This window comes from Psittacula echo, assembly GCF_963264785.1.
Source record: "Psittacula echo genome assembly, chromosome: 3".
Classification (NCBI taxonomy): Eukaryota; Metazoa; Chordata; class Aves; order Psittaciformes; family Psittacidae; genus Psittacula; species Psittacula echo.
In genome coordinates, this window is record NC_137736.1 from 7,041,729 (window position 1) to 7,058,090 (window position 16,362).

The 16,362-nt window shown below is 40.2% G+C and overlaps 1 protein-coding gene across 2 annotated transcripts in view; it reads left to right on the plus strand.

Annotated features, from left to right (window-relative positions):
• The first annotated feature begins 6,723 nt into the window (after positions 1 to 6,723).
• STXBP5L (syntaxin binding protein 5L) overlaps positions 6,724 to 16,362 on the plus strand; it is a 189,129-nt gene continuing 179,490 nt past the window's right edge. For both annotated transcript variants that reach the window (XM_080613872.1, XM_080613873.1), the window contains exon 1: positions 6,724 to 7,446. In XM_080613872.1, coding sequence (XP_080469998.1) covers positions 7,249 to 7,446 — 198 coding nt within the window. In that variant the 5' untranslated portion in view covers positions 6,724 to 7,248. The remainder of the gene's footprint in view (positions 7,447 to 16,362) is intronic.

Below are 16,362 nucleotides of genomic sequence, written 5' to 3' on the forward strand. Positions count from 1 at the left end.
ATGAAAGATGCAGACATAAATCTGAAAGCTTTTAATGACAGTAGGACTGAAATACTGAAACATGCACCCCATTTTTCCTTTGCTCTTCTCCTTTTCTCCTCTTTGCTTTCATCTTACCAACTCTTCTTTTATGCAAATATCTACACTAAATTTAAGGCTATCTATATGAAATATCAGTCACCTGCTCTTGAACCAAGGTTACAGCAGGTCTAGACTTTTCTATGAAGACTTTTTTGCACAGAGACCAAGGATGTGATATCTGATGTTTTGTGAACTGACACATTATATTTTTGGTTCCTATGATTCATCAGACTAGTTTGAGTGAATGAACCTTTTTACCCTATAATTTAAACTGAAGGATATTGAAGGGCAGCTGAAATTTTCCCCAGCTAAAAATCAGTGTCTTTTTCTGCGCCTACTGGAAGAACCCCCCCCTCCCCAGAATGCAAACTGTGCTAATGGCTTTTCTATAAAGCAAGTATAGACTCACTGAATTTATTCGTTTCTCTTTTTTTTTCTAACTCTTTATGCTTTTATTTTATACTGTCCTGTAAGTGGAATATGAATTCCAAGATTATGTTTCAAACTTTCAAGACTGTGTGGGTTTGAAAGCAACCAGGACAAGTAGCCCAGTCCTAACTGAGACCTTTGTTAGTGCAGAATCTAGTAAAATGAACTAACAATTTGGAATACATTAGCTGTCATTTCAAATGCCAGTGATAATTTGCAAAACACTCCGAGCAGTAATGGGAAACGTCAAATTTGTAGCAAAGCTGACAACAAAAAGAATATTCACTGTGAATTACAGTCTTCCTGACTTGCTAAAGCTCTTACTGATTCTGCTTTAATAAAGGATCTTCTTCTCTCAAGGGATTTAAATACAGTAGATTATCTAACATGCTCAACTAATGCTTTAAATTCTTTGTCTGAAAACTTATCCTTGATGATTTGGAGATCTGCAATCTTTTGCTAATGTGTCTGGGAGGGTGATTGGTCAGTTTGGTGTTCTGACTATGTATTACCTGTGTAGGTAAATTCTGTTGAAAGGCTAGTGGCTATTCCATTTTCATAGCTGTCTTTTTTCTGAAAGCTGTTCTGAGAACTAATAACAACTGACTTCGAAAAGGCATCGGTTCCTGCTGTTCTGCAGCCTCTAGAGAAGATGAAAATGTTCCGAATGGAAAAAGCAGCAACGAAAATATGTTGAAAAAGCTTCAGAAAAGGCGTGTATTGATCAAAAGTCAGACATAAGCTTGCTGGAAATTAAAAGTCCAGAGTAAGAAAATAACAACTCTTCTTTCCAACCGTCTGTGCCAGTTACTAAAAATGTTTTAATGAACTATTACACCTTTAGATATATTTGATGTGCGCAAGCTGGATTGCAAACCTGGGTCATTAGAAGTTCAAATAGCCTGACTCACAGCAGGACCTGGGAAAACCAGACTGTTTTGTTTAATCCTCTCTGAAGGGGTAAGAGGTGAAATAGGTAACTAAGCTGTGTGACAGACAGTGATCTATAAAGTGAAGTGTAAAAAAAAAAAAGGCTCAAGAGGAAGAACTAGATAACTGCATGGAATACAATGCAACCTGGCTCCAGAGAGAAGACCAGAAGGTCAGCCTGAGAACTACAGTGAAGGCTGACAAGAAATCTGTGGTGACATGGTATATGGCATATATTAACTACCCTAGTATTCGCTGAGCATCTTAGACCAGTTTTGTGTCCCAGGTAAGGCCCCACATCGTCATGACTAGAACTCAAGTTATCTCAATTAGATGTCCAGAGTTTTCCATATTTGCCTATATAAAGATACAGCAAGCAACTGCTGTGCAAATAATAATCACTGAAGTTTTAACTCTTCTGTGGCTTCTGTTACAGCTTGTACCCCACCATCTGTTAGAAAAAGACCCCTGCTTCCAGAGCAAACATATCTACATTGAGTCCTTCCTTAGCTTTAGGAGAACCCTCTGCAAGAAATGCATTGTTCTACTGCAACAGGGCAGTCTAAGACTAAATTCTATGCCCCTGACTGCTGTTTAGGTGGCTTGTGATAGTTCTTCACTGATATGCAGTCCTTCCTGGGTAGGGCATATATTTAGAATATAACCCAATAGGCCAACATTGTGATGAAGTTATACTGCATGCCTGAGCTGAATTAACAAAAGGGAGACTACCCTCACCTTTCTGTCCAAGGCTTACAGCTCTGCCTCTTTTTTGCACTGACTTTGGTGCTTGCCTGACCCTGTGCAGAGCTAATCCAGATCACTAACCCAAGCAAAAACTATTGACTTTCCTGGGAAATTCTTTTACTGCTGAAGGGCCAAGAGGCAAAAACCCCCAGGGCTCAAGCGAGTGCAGGACCTTCCTTTTCAACAGCATCAAGAACAGATCACCTCAACCTGTAACAGGTAACTCTATACATGGGCTAATTTATATGTGTACTTGGCCCACTGTGCAAAATGGAGCTCTCATTACAAAATTACATTCTCAGATTTGTACAGACACATCCCACCTCGTCACAGCTTCTTCATTACGAAATCTGGTCTCTGAGCACGCAAAAAGATCTAATTTTTACGGTAAATATTTCTATCCTGTACTCATGAAAGAAAAAAAAGTATTAATATTACATGCAGATGCTGAATTATTTTTCTAGCCATTGACACCTATGGAGGATGAAAATGGCACTGCTGTTTTTCAATCAGCAGTCTCTGTGGCACCTGAGTATCCAAAGAGCCTAAAACAGTAGGAGACTTCCAGCCTTCTAATGTTAATCTTTAACAGCTCTCTGTACAGCTACAAATTTGAAGGGACAAAGGAAACCTCATGTTATTCCAAGAATCAAGCAGAATGACCAAAGTAATAACAGACTTGGCATCCTAAGTAAACCTAGACAAAACAGTGATGTTACATGAATTAAAGCAGTCATGCTATGTGTGATACAATCAATAAGGAGTTAAAGGGTACGAATATAATGAAATAAAGTCCACATGGCTTTATGGAAACAAGTCTTGACAAGCAGGCCTGACTTCAATTTTTGATGAGATTACAGGTTTGTTTGATCAAGGTAACCACATGGATGTGATAGACTTGGACTTTCCTAATGAATTTGATTTAGTACTGCTTGACATTTTGATTAAAACATTAGGATTATACAGCCTTAATAAAACACATTAAATAGATTAAGATCTGCCTAATTGATAGAGTTCAGCAAGCTGTTCTAACCAGATACTCAGCAGTGACTGGGGATATTTTTAGTGGGGCTCTGCAGGCAGGAACACTATGCTTGCTGCCATTTGATGTTCTGGAATTAGACAGAAACACGGATAGTATTGGCAAATGTCCCAAAGTCTAACAAGATGGGAAGCTATGGTAAGTCACAGTTTTGCCTGCATTGGCACATATGTGTTGCTGGTGTTTGATTGTGTCCTTTCTCTTCAGTTCTGCACAAGCAGAGGTTCTCCTGCAGGGTATAGCTGCAAGGCTGTGGTCTAGTCAGCTGCTGGTGAGCATTCAATGATTTCTCTCAAGGGTCATCAATCTTAACTCCTGATTCATGTATTATCAAAAGGAACAGTATGAATCATTTAAAAAGGGTGAACTGTGAAACCACCATTTATTGCACACCTCTACGTGTCTTTATTTAAACAACCAAGAGCATGAGCCTGAGATTAAAGTGTGTTTGCTGCTTTACAAAGTCAGGATATTCTAGCCCATTGAGTGAAGCAGAATTTTATAAAAAAGCCGAAAAACAACCAACCAAACAAGAAAGCCAGATGAGGTAAGCAAAAACACCCAAGAGAGAAGTGGCTAGAACACTAATGATCAGCCATATACAAAGCATATACAATCTACTACTATCACTTTCTGGTCAGCTGATGTAAGCACATCTTTCCTGACTCTCCATTTTCTTGGTCAGCTCTTGAATCAGACTGAGATTAGACAATGATGAATTAATGTTAGTCTCCTTTGCTAGGTTTGACTCTGACCAATCCTTTTACGTTACTACACATAAAAGTAACAAGCTTACCTAAGCAAAAATCAAAATAAGAGTTCATACTGGTTTTTATGATGTAGACTGTTAAAGATGCCCTTTTTCTCAGAAAAATCTTCCTAGCAAACTGTTACCCTTTTAACATTTGGTTTCTGTTTGACTTTGAAGAATAAGATTACTGCTAAATACAAAAGATTAAAACACTGAAGAATACACTCCCTCCTTACTGGATAGTAAAGATAACTAGATGATCTTAAAGTCCTTTCTAACCCTAACTATTCTATGATTCTGTATTATTTTGGATAAAATACAGATTCAGATACCTATATCCCACAGTACATTGGGATGCCTTATTTCATTTGTTATACATCAATTTAACATCTAAAAATCTTTTCACATCATCATTTTACAAACCCTTTAAAACTCTTGGTGTCAAAACTCTGCAGCCTCAGAAGTGTCGTACTAAACATCAGTAACATCGCAAACACAGTGTAAAACAGCAACTGAATGCATCACCTGTTTACTGTTTTTAATCCACTAAACAAAAAGCAAGGTTTTTTTAATGTCAAAACCAAACCATTCTTTTTTCTTTTTTCCTAACAACAAAACTTCTCACCAGCTATATCATTCAATGGGACTCCTTTCTGTGCATGCCGTCACTGTTATTGAGTTTTCCTACATCCTCCCCTGTCCTGTCTACCACCCCACCACTCTCATTTCCATTGCTCTGCTTTTGCTTTGGACTTGTATTTAGCTTAGAGCAAACTTGTCAGAAGGGACCTACGTGCCTCACATGCACAAGTATTTTTACGCAAGTATTTTTCTCCACTGGTGTTTTTAAACAGGTCTGCTCAGTGTTTCGCTGGGCAGTATCTGGTTTTGGGTTTTGTATTTGCCCTTTTGGATACTCTGATGTAGTATCTAATTGCCAATACCCAGCTCCTCATACTCATTCTCAGAAAGATGAATGTTGGTGATATTCCAAAAATGTATGCACCTTATTCCACTTCCAAAGGCTTTTTATCATTCTTCTAACTTTGGTCCTTCCTTCAGTTCAAACTAACCATCTTCTCTCTGTCCTCCCTAGAGGATAGTTCCCTGTGGAACTATCAGCCCTTCGCACCCTGACTCCTGCTCTACTCTCTTTTTCTCCACATCTGTCCATAAGATTTTCTTCATCTTAATTACTTCATATTTAACCTTACATCATTTTAGTCAGTTCCAACCTTCCAACTACGTTGACAGCGTTGTGCTGTGAGTCACTTTTAATAGCTACCTCATTTGTTTCTGACCTGAACAACCTTCTTTATGCAGAGCGTTGTGCAGAGTTTAATGCTCCTTGTGCTGCACCGCACTTGAGAGGCCGGAGCGCCGTCCCACGCCGACTTCCACCACTTTGGAGCCTGGAAGGGCGGCAGTGGCTTGTTTTACTCCCCTCGGTATGGAAAAGGGGATTTGTACGCGGTATGAGAAGCCGGGCTGGACACCGACCCGCACACGTTGCTCTGCGCGCCACAGGGAACGGAGGCTCCCCCTCGCCAGGGCCGCTACCTCCCATAACATTTTGGGGCTGCCTGGGTTTGCGCTCGCCGCAGAGGCTGAGAAACCAACTTCAGCTCTCCACATTGACCCGAACCAAAGCGGGTTCCGAGCCTCACCGCCTCGCAGCTCTCAGCCCTCCGCCGCGGGGAGCTCTTCCCCCTCACAGCGGCCGCTGCGAACCCGCCGCAGTGGGGCGTGGCCCGCGGGGAGAAGCCCCGCCCCCAGACTCCTCACTCCCGGTCGGCTCAGGGGCGGGGCGTCGCGGAGGGAAGGCGCCTCACAGGTTCCCGGGGGGGGGGGCGGAAAACTGGCGGTGCCGCCTTTCCCATTGGTTGGAGCGCTTGCCCATCTTTGCAGAGCTCCCCAATCAGGTGCCGCGGATCACAGCGGCGGTGAAGCCGCGCTGTCTCTCACCACAGCAAGCGTCTGGCTGAGGCTGCGCCCTCCTCCCCTCTCCGCCAGTCACATCCACCCAACTTGACCTCAGCAACCAATCGGAACCTGCCGCTGCTGTCAATCACCGGCCTTAGTCCCGCCTTCCCCCCCATACCCACCACAGGGGAGTTGAGGGGAGGGCTCGGTGTTCGGTTCCGCGCTGGTGCGGCGGGCGGGGCGTGGAGGACGGAGGAGGAGAAGAAGGGAAAAGGAGGAGGAGCTGCGGCTGCTGCCGCCGGCGGAGGTTTCAGTACCGCGGAGAACGGCCGCGAGTGCTCCCGCCGCAGCTGGCTGGCACCGCCGCCCTGCGCTCACCCTCTCAGCTCTTTTCCTGCCCCAATCCCCTCAGCCCCTCTCCCGCTCTCCTACAGGCGCCCCCGGGGACCATTAGGAGCCGTTGCCTTAGAGCGAGTGGTCGCCCCGGTTACCTCCCCTGTCGCCGAGGGAGTCCGGTCCCCCTGGAGCGGCCTCTGGGGGCACGGCGGCGGCACAGGCTCGGTGACCGGCAGGGGAACTGGCAGCTGGGACAGGGAGGGTTTGAGGGGGTCCGTCACCTCGGGGACGGGACCAGTGGTGAGCCCAGGACCGGCCGGGCTGGCTTAGGGCTCGTTACCGGCGGTGGATCCTCACAGGGCGGGTGGGTGGCGGGAAAGTGTGGGACCGCCGCGCACCCTCCCGGTAGCGCACACCTCGCCGGTAGCGGCGGGGCGGGCACATCGCTGGGGAGCGAAGTCGCGACTGCGGGCAGGGAAAGGGAGCCCGCTCCTCTGGAGCCCTGGAGGCAGAGGTACCCTGACTGCGAGGGGCTTGAGGGGAGGAGGAAGTCGAATGTAGCCAAATCTTTGTAGTTCTGCTAAATAATCAAGTACCGAAGGCAAACCTTAGGCAGGAAAGGTAGAGAGATGGAGCCTACTGTTTTGGATGCCGGCTTGAATTTTTTGTTTACTTTTCGGTTTTAGCCACTGCTAAATGTGGATTTTTGTGAGAGAACCCGATGGCGGTTGTTCCTTGTTTGAATTAAATCTTAGTTCTGCTGCGTGTGGATTATTTTTTATTTATTTATTTATTTTTTAAAAGGACCTTTCCGGGTAGCTGACAAAATGAAGCCTTTGTATTTTTCAATCAATTATACCTAATACTGACGTTGTGTTGGGTACAAGAGACTTGTAAGTGCTGCCTCACTCAGAGGACCGTTACAGACTTTCTCTTTCGCTCCATGTAGCTGAATGTGTTACGACACATCTTTTCTCTCCCCTCCAATCTTCCGAAAGATTTTTCCAAAATGAAGAAATTTAATTTTCGCAAAGTTTTGGACGGTTTAACTGCCTCATCCCCTGGAGGAAGCAGTGGTGGTGGCAGTGGTGGTGGAAGCGGGGCTGGTGGAGGCTCCATCCACCCAGGAGGGACTGCAGGAGCTGCAGGGACACCCAGAGATGAGATCCAGGAGACGCTCACTTCAGATTATTTCCAGATTTGTAAGGTAAGGGCTGTAATTTATTCTATTTTTCTTTTACTATGGAAATAAGAAAAGCTGTGTGGTGTGGGGGGGCAGTAATATGATGCCAATGAGCCTTTTACTTAAGATCTGCAGTGGTTGTATAAGGACTTCGAGATGAAAAGGCAGAGGTCTCGTTGATGCTTTTTTTTTTTTTTTTATTCCTGCTGCAGAGTTGGGGTGGTCAGTAAATTAATAAAAATCTTGATTTCAGCATTCAAGGCCAAATCCTGAGTCCATGCTTGGACCCCAAACTAGTACGTAGATTGTGGGCAGGCGAGCAAATCAATTGGTGCTAGTACAGATAACATTTGCAAGTCATTAGAAATTCAAAATTGTGTACATCTGCTTCCCCTCCTCACTCTTCTCATCCTCTTGTCCTTTCCTTCCCTTTTTTAAGAAGGCACCAACTAGAAATAAAAAACAACGCAGTGATTACTGAATGTGCACTTCAATGATTTGTGAGGGACTGGATGTAGATTCAAGGTGGCTTTTTTTAGCGTTAGTGCTGAAGATTATATGACAACAAACTTAGTGGGGCAGCATAAATGTCAAAAGTTGCCAAATCTGTTTGGCATTGGGTTTTATGTATTGGTTAGGTCCTTAAGTGGGAATTTTCTCTGAGTAGAAAGCATATAATATCCCTGTGTATTTTATGTTTTGTATAATTTTTCTGCAGCAGAGTTTTCAGTGGTGTTCGTTAATTGCACAAGTAAAATCAGCACAAACTATTTGGTACTTCTGACCAACTCTGGAATATGAAAATTATACTTTTGGAATAAAGATCAAAAATTAAAGGAGAGATTAAATTGCAGTCCTCTGTTGTCATATTTAACTTTGATGTTATTCAGTAGACTTTACTAGAAGTTTTGTTTGCTTATGTGTTTTGCTTAAAAGGCTCACACGCAGAATTTTTAATTAGTGCAGCTTACCTTATTGAGGGTAAATGAACTTCACTTATTCAGTATACTTTCCTTTTATTAGCTAGGAAATAGGTAATAAAATTAGCTATTAGCTAGATAGCAATTGATTTCAAATTTAGGTTATGGCCAACTAGAGTGCATTCTCATTTCTTTTTGTGTTTTGGGGAGAAGGAAGAAATATAAACAATCAATATGACAAGCCTGTAAGACTCTGTGCAGATTTGATCCTTGCGAAACACAGCTTTTCTCATCTTGGATATCATGATTCCAATTCTGTTTGGTTTTCAGCTATAGATAGTGTCAAAACTCTTGCAGAGTTCAGGGGAAGAAGGGTGAGCCACTATGACTTAATGGTTGGAGACCTTTGAAATAGGTTCTATGTAATTATAATTTCTGAAGGTTTTATACTTTTTTGCATCCTGAACCAAAACAGTTTCAGGCCTTTTAAGTCAAATTATTTAGTAGTTTAATAAGAGTGTCAGTTGTCAGTGCATTAGAGTCATACCTGTTTTCCAGGGTTGAATTTGACTCCTTTTGCTTATGTTCACAGTAATTTAGCATTTTGTGAGACTCCACGTATTCAGTACAGTGATCTCCCATTGTTGCCACTTTGGTGAAAAGTCAGTAAAACAATAATGCAGATAATTAAGACACATTAAAATATCATTGAAGGTCTGACATTCTGGGACTTTAAAGTAAGGCTAAAAGCATAGTTTTCTGTGTTTAAGTCATTGGATAGGGCCAAAGGTCTGTATTTAGCACAGTATGTTTTTGTTTCAGATGATATATTTGCAAAAATAGGCAACGTAAGATTAAAAGAAATTAGTTTTCTGCCTGATCTGCTAGATGCACTTAGAAATGGATCTGGTAGATCTACTTGGTGTATAGGAAGATTTCAGGGAGCAGTATTTGTCTTAACTCTCAGGTTAAAATGTTCTCAGCAAAGTAAGTATTTGCATATAGGAAGGCTTTTGGTTGCTTGCAGCAGCATTTGCTTATGAATGCATGGTACTGCAGAAGTCTACTCTATAGTATACAAACCACCAGGTTCCTTTTTTCAAGGTACAAGAGTATGCTAAAAGCAAACTTCCAAAATACTTGGTGATTATGTGCTCATAAAATACTGCAATGTTTATTCAACAGGCTCTTCTTAATTGGCTGTACTGCAGTTTAATAATGTTACAAGCATGTTTGAGTGAACCAACAAAGCCCCACAGGCCCCCGTCCTGCATTATGTACTATGCAAGTGTACTGAAGGCAGTGGGACTTGACGCAGGCGCAGCTTTCATCCTGCATGCTTCAGGGTGCAGGATCCAAGCCAGAATTCATACCTCAGTCAATTTGAATTAAATTAAAAATACAGCAAGGCACATACAATCCAAGCATTGACTTCTCTCAGCTTTTGTTGTGTAGAATGTTTGGTGTTTTGATCGTGTATTTTCATGCTAAGTTACATAAGTTATATAGGCTGCATATTTCAGGATCCATGATCTGTGATCCTGCTGCACACAGAACTGGATAAAGCTAATGGCAGTTTTAGTTTGTTATGATCTGCAGGATCAAGGCAGATGGGCTCACAGTCTAAGTAGCACTCCAAACTTGTTTTTCTTTCTTTGCTAATTATAAAATCTTTATTTAAATATGAAACATAAAAGCTGACTCATACTTAAGAATTAAAGAGCATTACCATGCAGTTTTTATCTAAATAAATCGTCTTTCTGAAGTTTGTGGGAGGTCTGCTTGGCTAAAATCACAAATCCAGCCCTCTACCAAAACTCTTTCTATTGGTAATGCACCTGATATCACTAGTAACACACCTGAAACCTGTCTGCATTTTGTGACGTTTTTAGGATGCTTATTATCACAGTGTCTTTGTGAGATACAGGTTCAGTACCTAATAAAAGTAAATTGAACATTTCATTTTACACTGAGATGTATACAATAACTTACTTTTGGCATTTATATTTCAGTCATTAAATTAATTTTCTTTATTGAAAATCAAAAAATGAAATATTGTTGAAACTATTCCATATGAACGAACTGGCCTTTTTTAAGTATGATAAATCTCTAGGTTGGTAACTGTACTAAGGAACCAGTGGCACCCTTTTCAAAGTATTCACATAATGTCAAATTTGGTCAAAACTGTATTTTGTGATAACAGGAAGCTGAGGTATAGTTTCTTATATCTAGGGTGGGGATCTGAGTATCCAAGTGGAGATGAAAGTATTGATTATAGCTCACATTAATTAAGTTTAACATATCAGATAGCAGCATCATGCCAAAAACTAGGCATGATCCAGTAGAATATGTTAGTAAAGCATATTTTAATTTTAATAAGGATAGATCTAGTTTCCTCAGGTTTGCTCCTTTATATTTTCCCCACTGTATGTATGTTGGCAATGATTTTTTTAGGTTCACCTGTGTTTGTCCATAGCGTTTAGAAACTAAAATACAGCACTCGGGAGAGATCTGCTATTAATATAGGAAGTGGGAAGATCACAATTAGGATGTAAATTATTTGAGTAGAACTTCAAACAGAAGATAAAAGGTGAAAGCAATGTTCTTATTACTTTTGCAGAAGCTTGATTGTTAGGGGATGGTGCAGTTGGGAAAAACTGAGTAAGAATGAAGATGTACATTTTTAGAACAGAAAGTGCATATTTTTCATGCAAATAAGTCTCCCACAGAAAACTCTTTGAGTTCTTGAAGAACAATTGTGGGGTTTTAATTTGTAGAGCATGTTGTTAATAACTGCAGAAGATGTTTGAAGTCAAGACCTCAGTTTAGAGCACAGTAACAGTTGCACTTTAGTAGATGTACAGTTAATGTAGAATGTTTTCTTTAACAACCGAATACCCTAGAAAAGGTTTAAGAACAGCTGAACTGATCATCTTCCCACAGAGTTATTCCCCAAATGCTGATTGTTATAGACTGCCTTTAAACCCTGAAGCACAAGATTTGTGTTCTGTCCAAAACTGGTCTTTAGTGTCAATTACTGAGTAGTCTTGCTATCTAATAAACATCCCTTTGAATCTTGCTGTATCATTCATATCGGTAGTATAGTCACAGTTTCAGTAGGCACATTACCGAATCTTTGTACAAAATCCATGCAGGCCAGAATAGTGTTAGGTTTTTGTTGAAACTGGTATGGAAGCTCATGGCCCATTGCAGCTGTGCTTTCCTAACCCTCCTTATCTTTGACAAAAGAAGACCCTCAATAGCCAATTTAAGTAACTTAAGAAGGCCTGCATGGATGAACAAGGAAGTTGTGGCTGCCCTGTCCCTGGCAGTGTTCAAGGCTGGGTTGGACAGAGCTTGGAGCAGCTTGCTCTAGTGGAAGGTGCCCTTGCTCATGGCACGGGGTTGGAACTGGATGAGCTTTATGCTGTTGTCCAACCTGAACCATTCTGTGATTCTATCTGGATTTCCTATAAGGTGGTCTTAAACTTAAATTCCCAGTGTTTATAGATGGTAATACTGTATTTTGTTGACCAGTGAAGATGAACATTTAGTCACGTGTACTTGACAACAGTCAAGGAGGTACTTTAACTGCAGATGCAACATGACACTATAGTTCAGTGATAATAGAGAGAAGATGAATTTTGGAATGACAGTTTAAGAACAATTCTGTGATAGCACATAGTTCTATGTTTTGCTATGAATAATAATAAAAATTCTTTGTTATAAGCTATTCATAGTATTTTAGCTAGCTTGAGCTGTTTAGTTAGTCTGTGTTGCTTCCTAGTAAGGTTATTCAGGGGAAAGAGAAATGTGTGAAGTGCTACATTTCAGAGAAAACCCATGTTAAAAAAAGTATTAACCCTTACTTGTAAGTGCTCAGAATTCACTTAATGGTAAATGAACAGAGTTACTTTAGTGGTAAATAAGATAATTTTGGAAGGATTTTTCCTATATACTACAGTTCGGATCTAATGCTAGGTGCAAAACCCTATTCTGTTTAAAACTAGAGAGGCGTAAACGACACTTCTGTAATTAAATGATAGTAATTTTATGAAATGTGTGATAAGCATAACATACTTTTCTTTTTTAAATGTTTGCATTAATTACAACCCGGACTCTTCAGTGCTGAAGAGCACAGCACATTAAAAGCTTCTTTAAGAACTTAGAAGATTTGAAGCAACCTGTAGTAGTATAAGCAAGTGGACTCTCTTGTTCTGTTTTTTGCAAATACTTATCTTTTTGCATCACTATGCTCATTAATCAAATATTAATCCTAAATGCATTAACGTAGACCCTTCATGGCCAACACATGCAATTACAGCTTCAAAACAATTTTAAAACTTTTAAGGCTGCAAAACAAAGCACTCAGAACTTCCAGATTTCTTAAATGAAGTTTGCTTGTGCATACAGCTTTTAGTTACATGATCAGTATTTCTTCTATAGGTCTAATTTAGTAAAATGAAAAGTGTTTGCTCAATGGAAAGCACTTCAGTATTTCTCTGCATAGTTGGAACTCAGAGCATGCCTGAATATTAAGTTCCCCATGGACTTTTGCAACAGAAGTGCTCACCACTGTAGTTTCCCAAGCTTTATGAACATTAATGAATTGACCTTCATAATATTTCTGTGAGATGGAGGTATTATTATTTCTGCAGTATAGATGAAAATCCCGAATGCCAGATTGTTTAGTGTCCACTGTATTGAGCTTCCAGCTTCACCTGATTTGAATCTGATTTTTTTTTTTCTTTTTTTTAGCATATTTAGTGGTTTTATATCACTTATGTCTTCCCATTATGCCTCCCATTGTTTTCACATTTTGTTGCAAGTATTGTGCACAGAATTGGCAGTCTTTAGGCTTGTTAGTCACATCTCAATTTATGTGTCCACCTTGGAATGGTTCTGAATTTCCTTCCTGTCTCAAATAACTACAGATGGAATTCTGGCTCCGTACTGGACCTGTGAATTGTACTGAAGATGCCTGAATATCATCAACCTCAATTATCTCAAATTGGTCAATCACAAAATGGAAATATGATTAGCAGCCACATGTGAAAAGCTTAATTCATGGCCCTTGGCTTGCTCATTTATAAAGCTAAATGGTAAGAGCATCAATAGAGAATTGCAAAGAGGAAATTCTATCTGAATTATACCTTTCACCTTCCTGGTTTGTGCCAAATACACAAATTTGGCAGACAGCAGCTCTTTAATTGTTCACTTTTGGTTTGTCCATGCAACAGACTGGACTATACTATGCATGGAGTGAGGCAGAAGTTCTATGGCAAAAAAAGAGAATTTGATTCCTATAAGAGGGGAAGAAATTCAAGTTGCATAGATTATCTTAGTGCACATATGTTCTAAATTTTCTGCTTTTTATGGTTGACCTTGCATTTTTTAGCAATATAAGAATCATAGAATGTCGTGAGTTGGAAGAGACACATGAAGATCACAGAGTTCAACTCCTGACTCTACACAGGGCAATCTAAAAGTTAGACTATTTGCTGTAATTTTGTGTGCCATTTCAAGTGGGGTTATATTGCTTTTGGTTTGTGGTTTTGTTTGTTTTATTCCAAGGATTCATTCATTTAAATCACATAGTCCTTGGATAAAAAATTGAAATCAGGATATGTGTTTTCCTCATGAGAAAGAATGTCCCTCCTCACTGAAAGTGCGTGTAGGCATAGGTTAATATTCTCTAGGTTCAGGGGTCACTTTTTCACAGGCAGTTGTTCAGAGATCAGATCATCATAGCAGAGCTCCAGTCTTCCTTCCCTGACCTAATTATTGGACTGGGAAATCTATGGATATTCTAGAAATGGTGAAAAAAACATGAAACATACTGAGGAATGCGGTGTCTTCATGCTTGCATAGCTCAGGTCTGCTGTGCTGATGTGAACTTTCATCTTGTGAGAACTGTGCTGAGTTTATGTGTGGGACACAGGGCTTTTCTTGCTAAGCTAATTCCCATTCCCAAGTTTGCTCTTGTTGTCTCTCCTTTATTCTGTATTCCATGATTTTTATCCTCTTAACTGTTACTCCCTGGTAGTGGGAATTGGACACACTGGATATACCTCCCCTCGCCTGTGAGCCACCGATTAGTTAATGAGACATTTTCTCACTCTTTTAGTGGGAAAAGTGGTTTTGAAACTCTTCCGTGAGGATGGAGGAAATTCAGCCTCGTTGGCCCATATCTTAGGGAGCGTTCTGATCTTAGAGCTGTCTTGTAAAACATTGGCTGTATAAGCAAACTTTCTTACTTTTTTATGAAAGAAAAAGTTGTACCTCATTAATTTAAAGAAATGACTGAGAAATTACTTAGATGTTCATGAATAAGACTATGAAGTAATAGGAGATTTTTTTGTTTTTCCAAATATAAATATGTAGGCTACGTAAAACATGCAGTTACCCTCAGTGGAATGGACTAAATCTAAGACAGAGCCTGTTCTAATTTGGTTATTTCAAATGAATCTCCATTCATATTCTGACTCTTATTTTGAGACATGTGATACTGCCTGGTGTGTAGTATATGCCCAAATCCCTTTGCATGGTCTGTGTGAAAATACTGTGAAAAGTTAGTATATTCACTTTGTAAACAGAGAAAAGGAAGCAGTAGAGAAGTGAACTAAAATACCCGAAGCTACATGAATGTACTGGTCTATTGGCAATTCTAAGAAAAAGTATTCAGAAAAGCAGGTTATAGGGATGTATTAATTTGTCACAATATGTGTTAGAGTCATTATAGGGGAAAGTTAGAGGATTTTATGATTAGAAGTAAAAGTAATGTGCATCTGTGGAGAGGAGAGAAAGCAATATTGTTAAGTACAGATGGCTAGTAAATATGCTCAAATGTAGTAAGATGTTATCTTTGTGCAATGCTGTGTCCATTCCTAGCAGATCACCAGCAGAGACTATGAATAGTAAAAAATGCTAGAGACAATCTGTTGCCTGTAGCTAGGGTCAAAGTCTGCTGAGGTACGCTTTTTATGGTTCCTTTGAAGTTAAGTTATATACAGTACTGGAAAAAAAACCCTGACCCTTAATATTTAAGGCTTTGAATTGATGAATTCAATAAGGCTACTTTCGAGTACATGCATTCAGTGGTATACGTGCAGATGCAGGTGTATATGGTAGCATGTCTTCTTGCAGAATTTGAATCCGATCAGTTAAAACCAGTTGTTTTTATTACGTTAAAAAATATGCTATAGAAGAGTGCCATGAGGTCAAACACTCAGAAGTCAGGTTCCTTATTCAGCTGGTATGCAGTTAACTCTCTATGTGTGGCAGTCTAGTCTTTATAGCATCTTTTTATTTTCTTGAAGTGTCTGCTTATATTTTGTTCCTGTTCACTATCACATTTGGTTTGAAGAGTACGCAGCATGTGGGAAGGATGGATGTTACTCACTGTGTGTTCCTGTGAGAAAAAGTCTCTGCGTTATCCACTGGACGTCAACAAAGATTCATTCTAAATAAATTATGAATGCTCATCTTGGCTTTGTTCATCCCATTCCATCTATTGCATCTCTTCAGGATGGATATGTGCTCTCAGTTGTATTACAGATACATTCCACTGTAGCTGTGGATAAATGTTCATTGTTGTGGGTCCAAAGAATCCTAGTTTATTCTTCGTTTGTCCCTACATATATTTTGAAATGCTCCCTGAATGAGGCAAAGGCAGGAAAACTGGCATGTGGTTATGTAAACAGAGATCTGATTCTTACTGTCTTTAGGTATAGTGCCTTTATTTGTGTCTGTGAGCTGTGCCTTTGGTAGCATTATGGGCAATGTGACAGGGGATAGTAATGTGCAAGATCTGCTGGATTTCACTGCTTTAGAGAGGGCAAAACCTGCCACAAAATATCCCAAGTTCATCTGGAATATATCTTCACCATATGTGAGATGGGATGCTGGCCATTATCTCCTGATTAAATTCTCCATTCAACATCAGAAAAAAAAGTCCTCATTGCATACAGTATGCATAGAGAAAGAAGGTAAAAGAAGATTAATTATGAACTAGTAATAA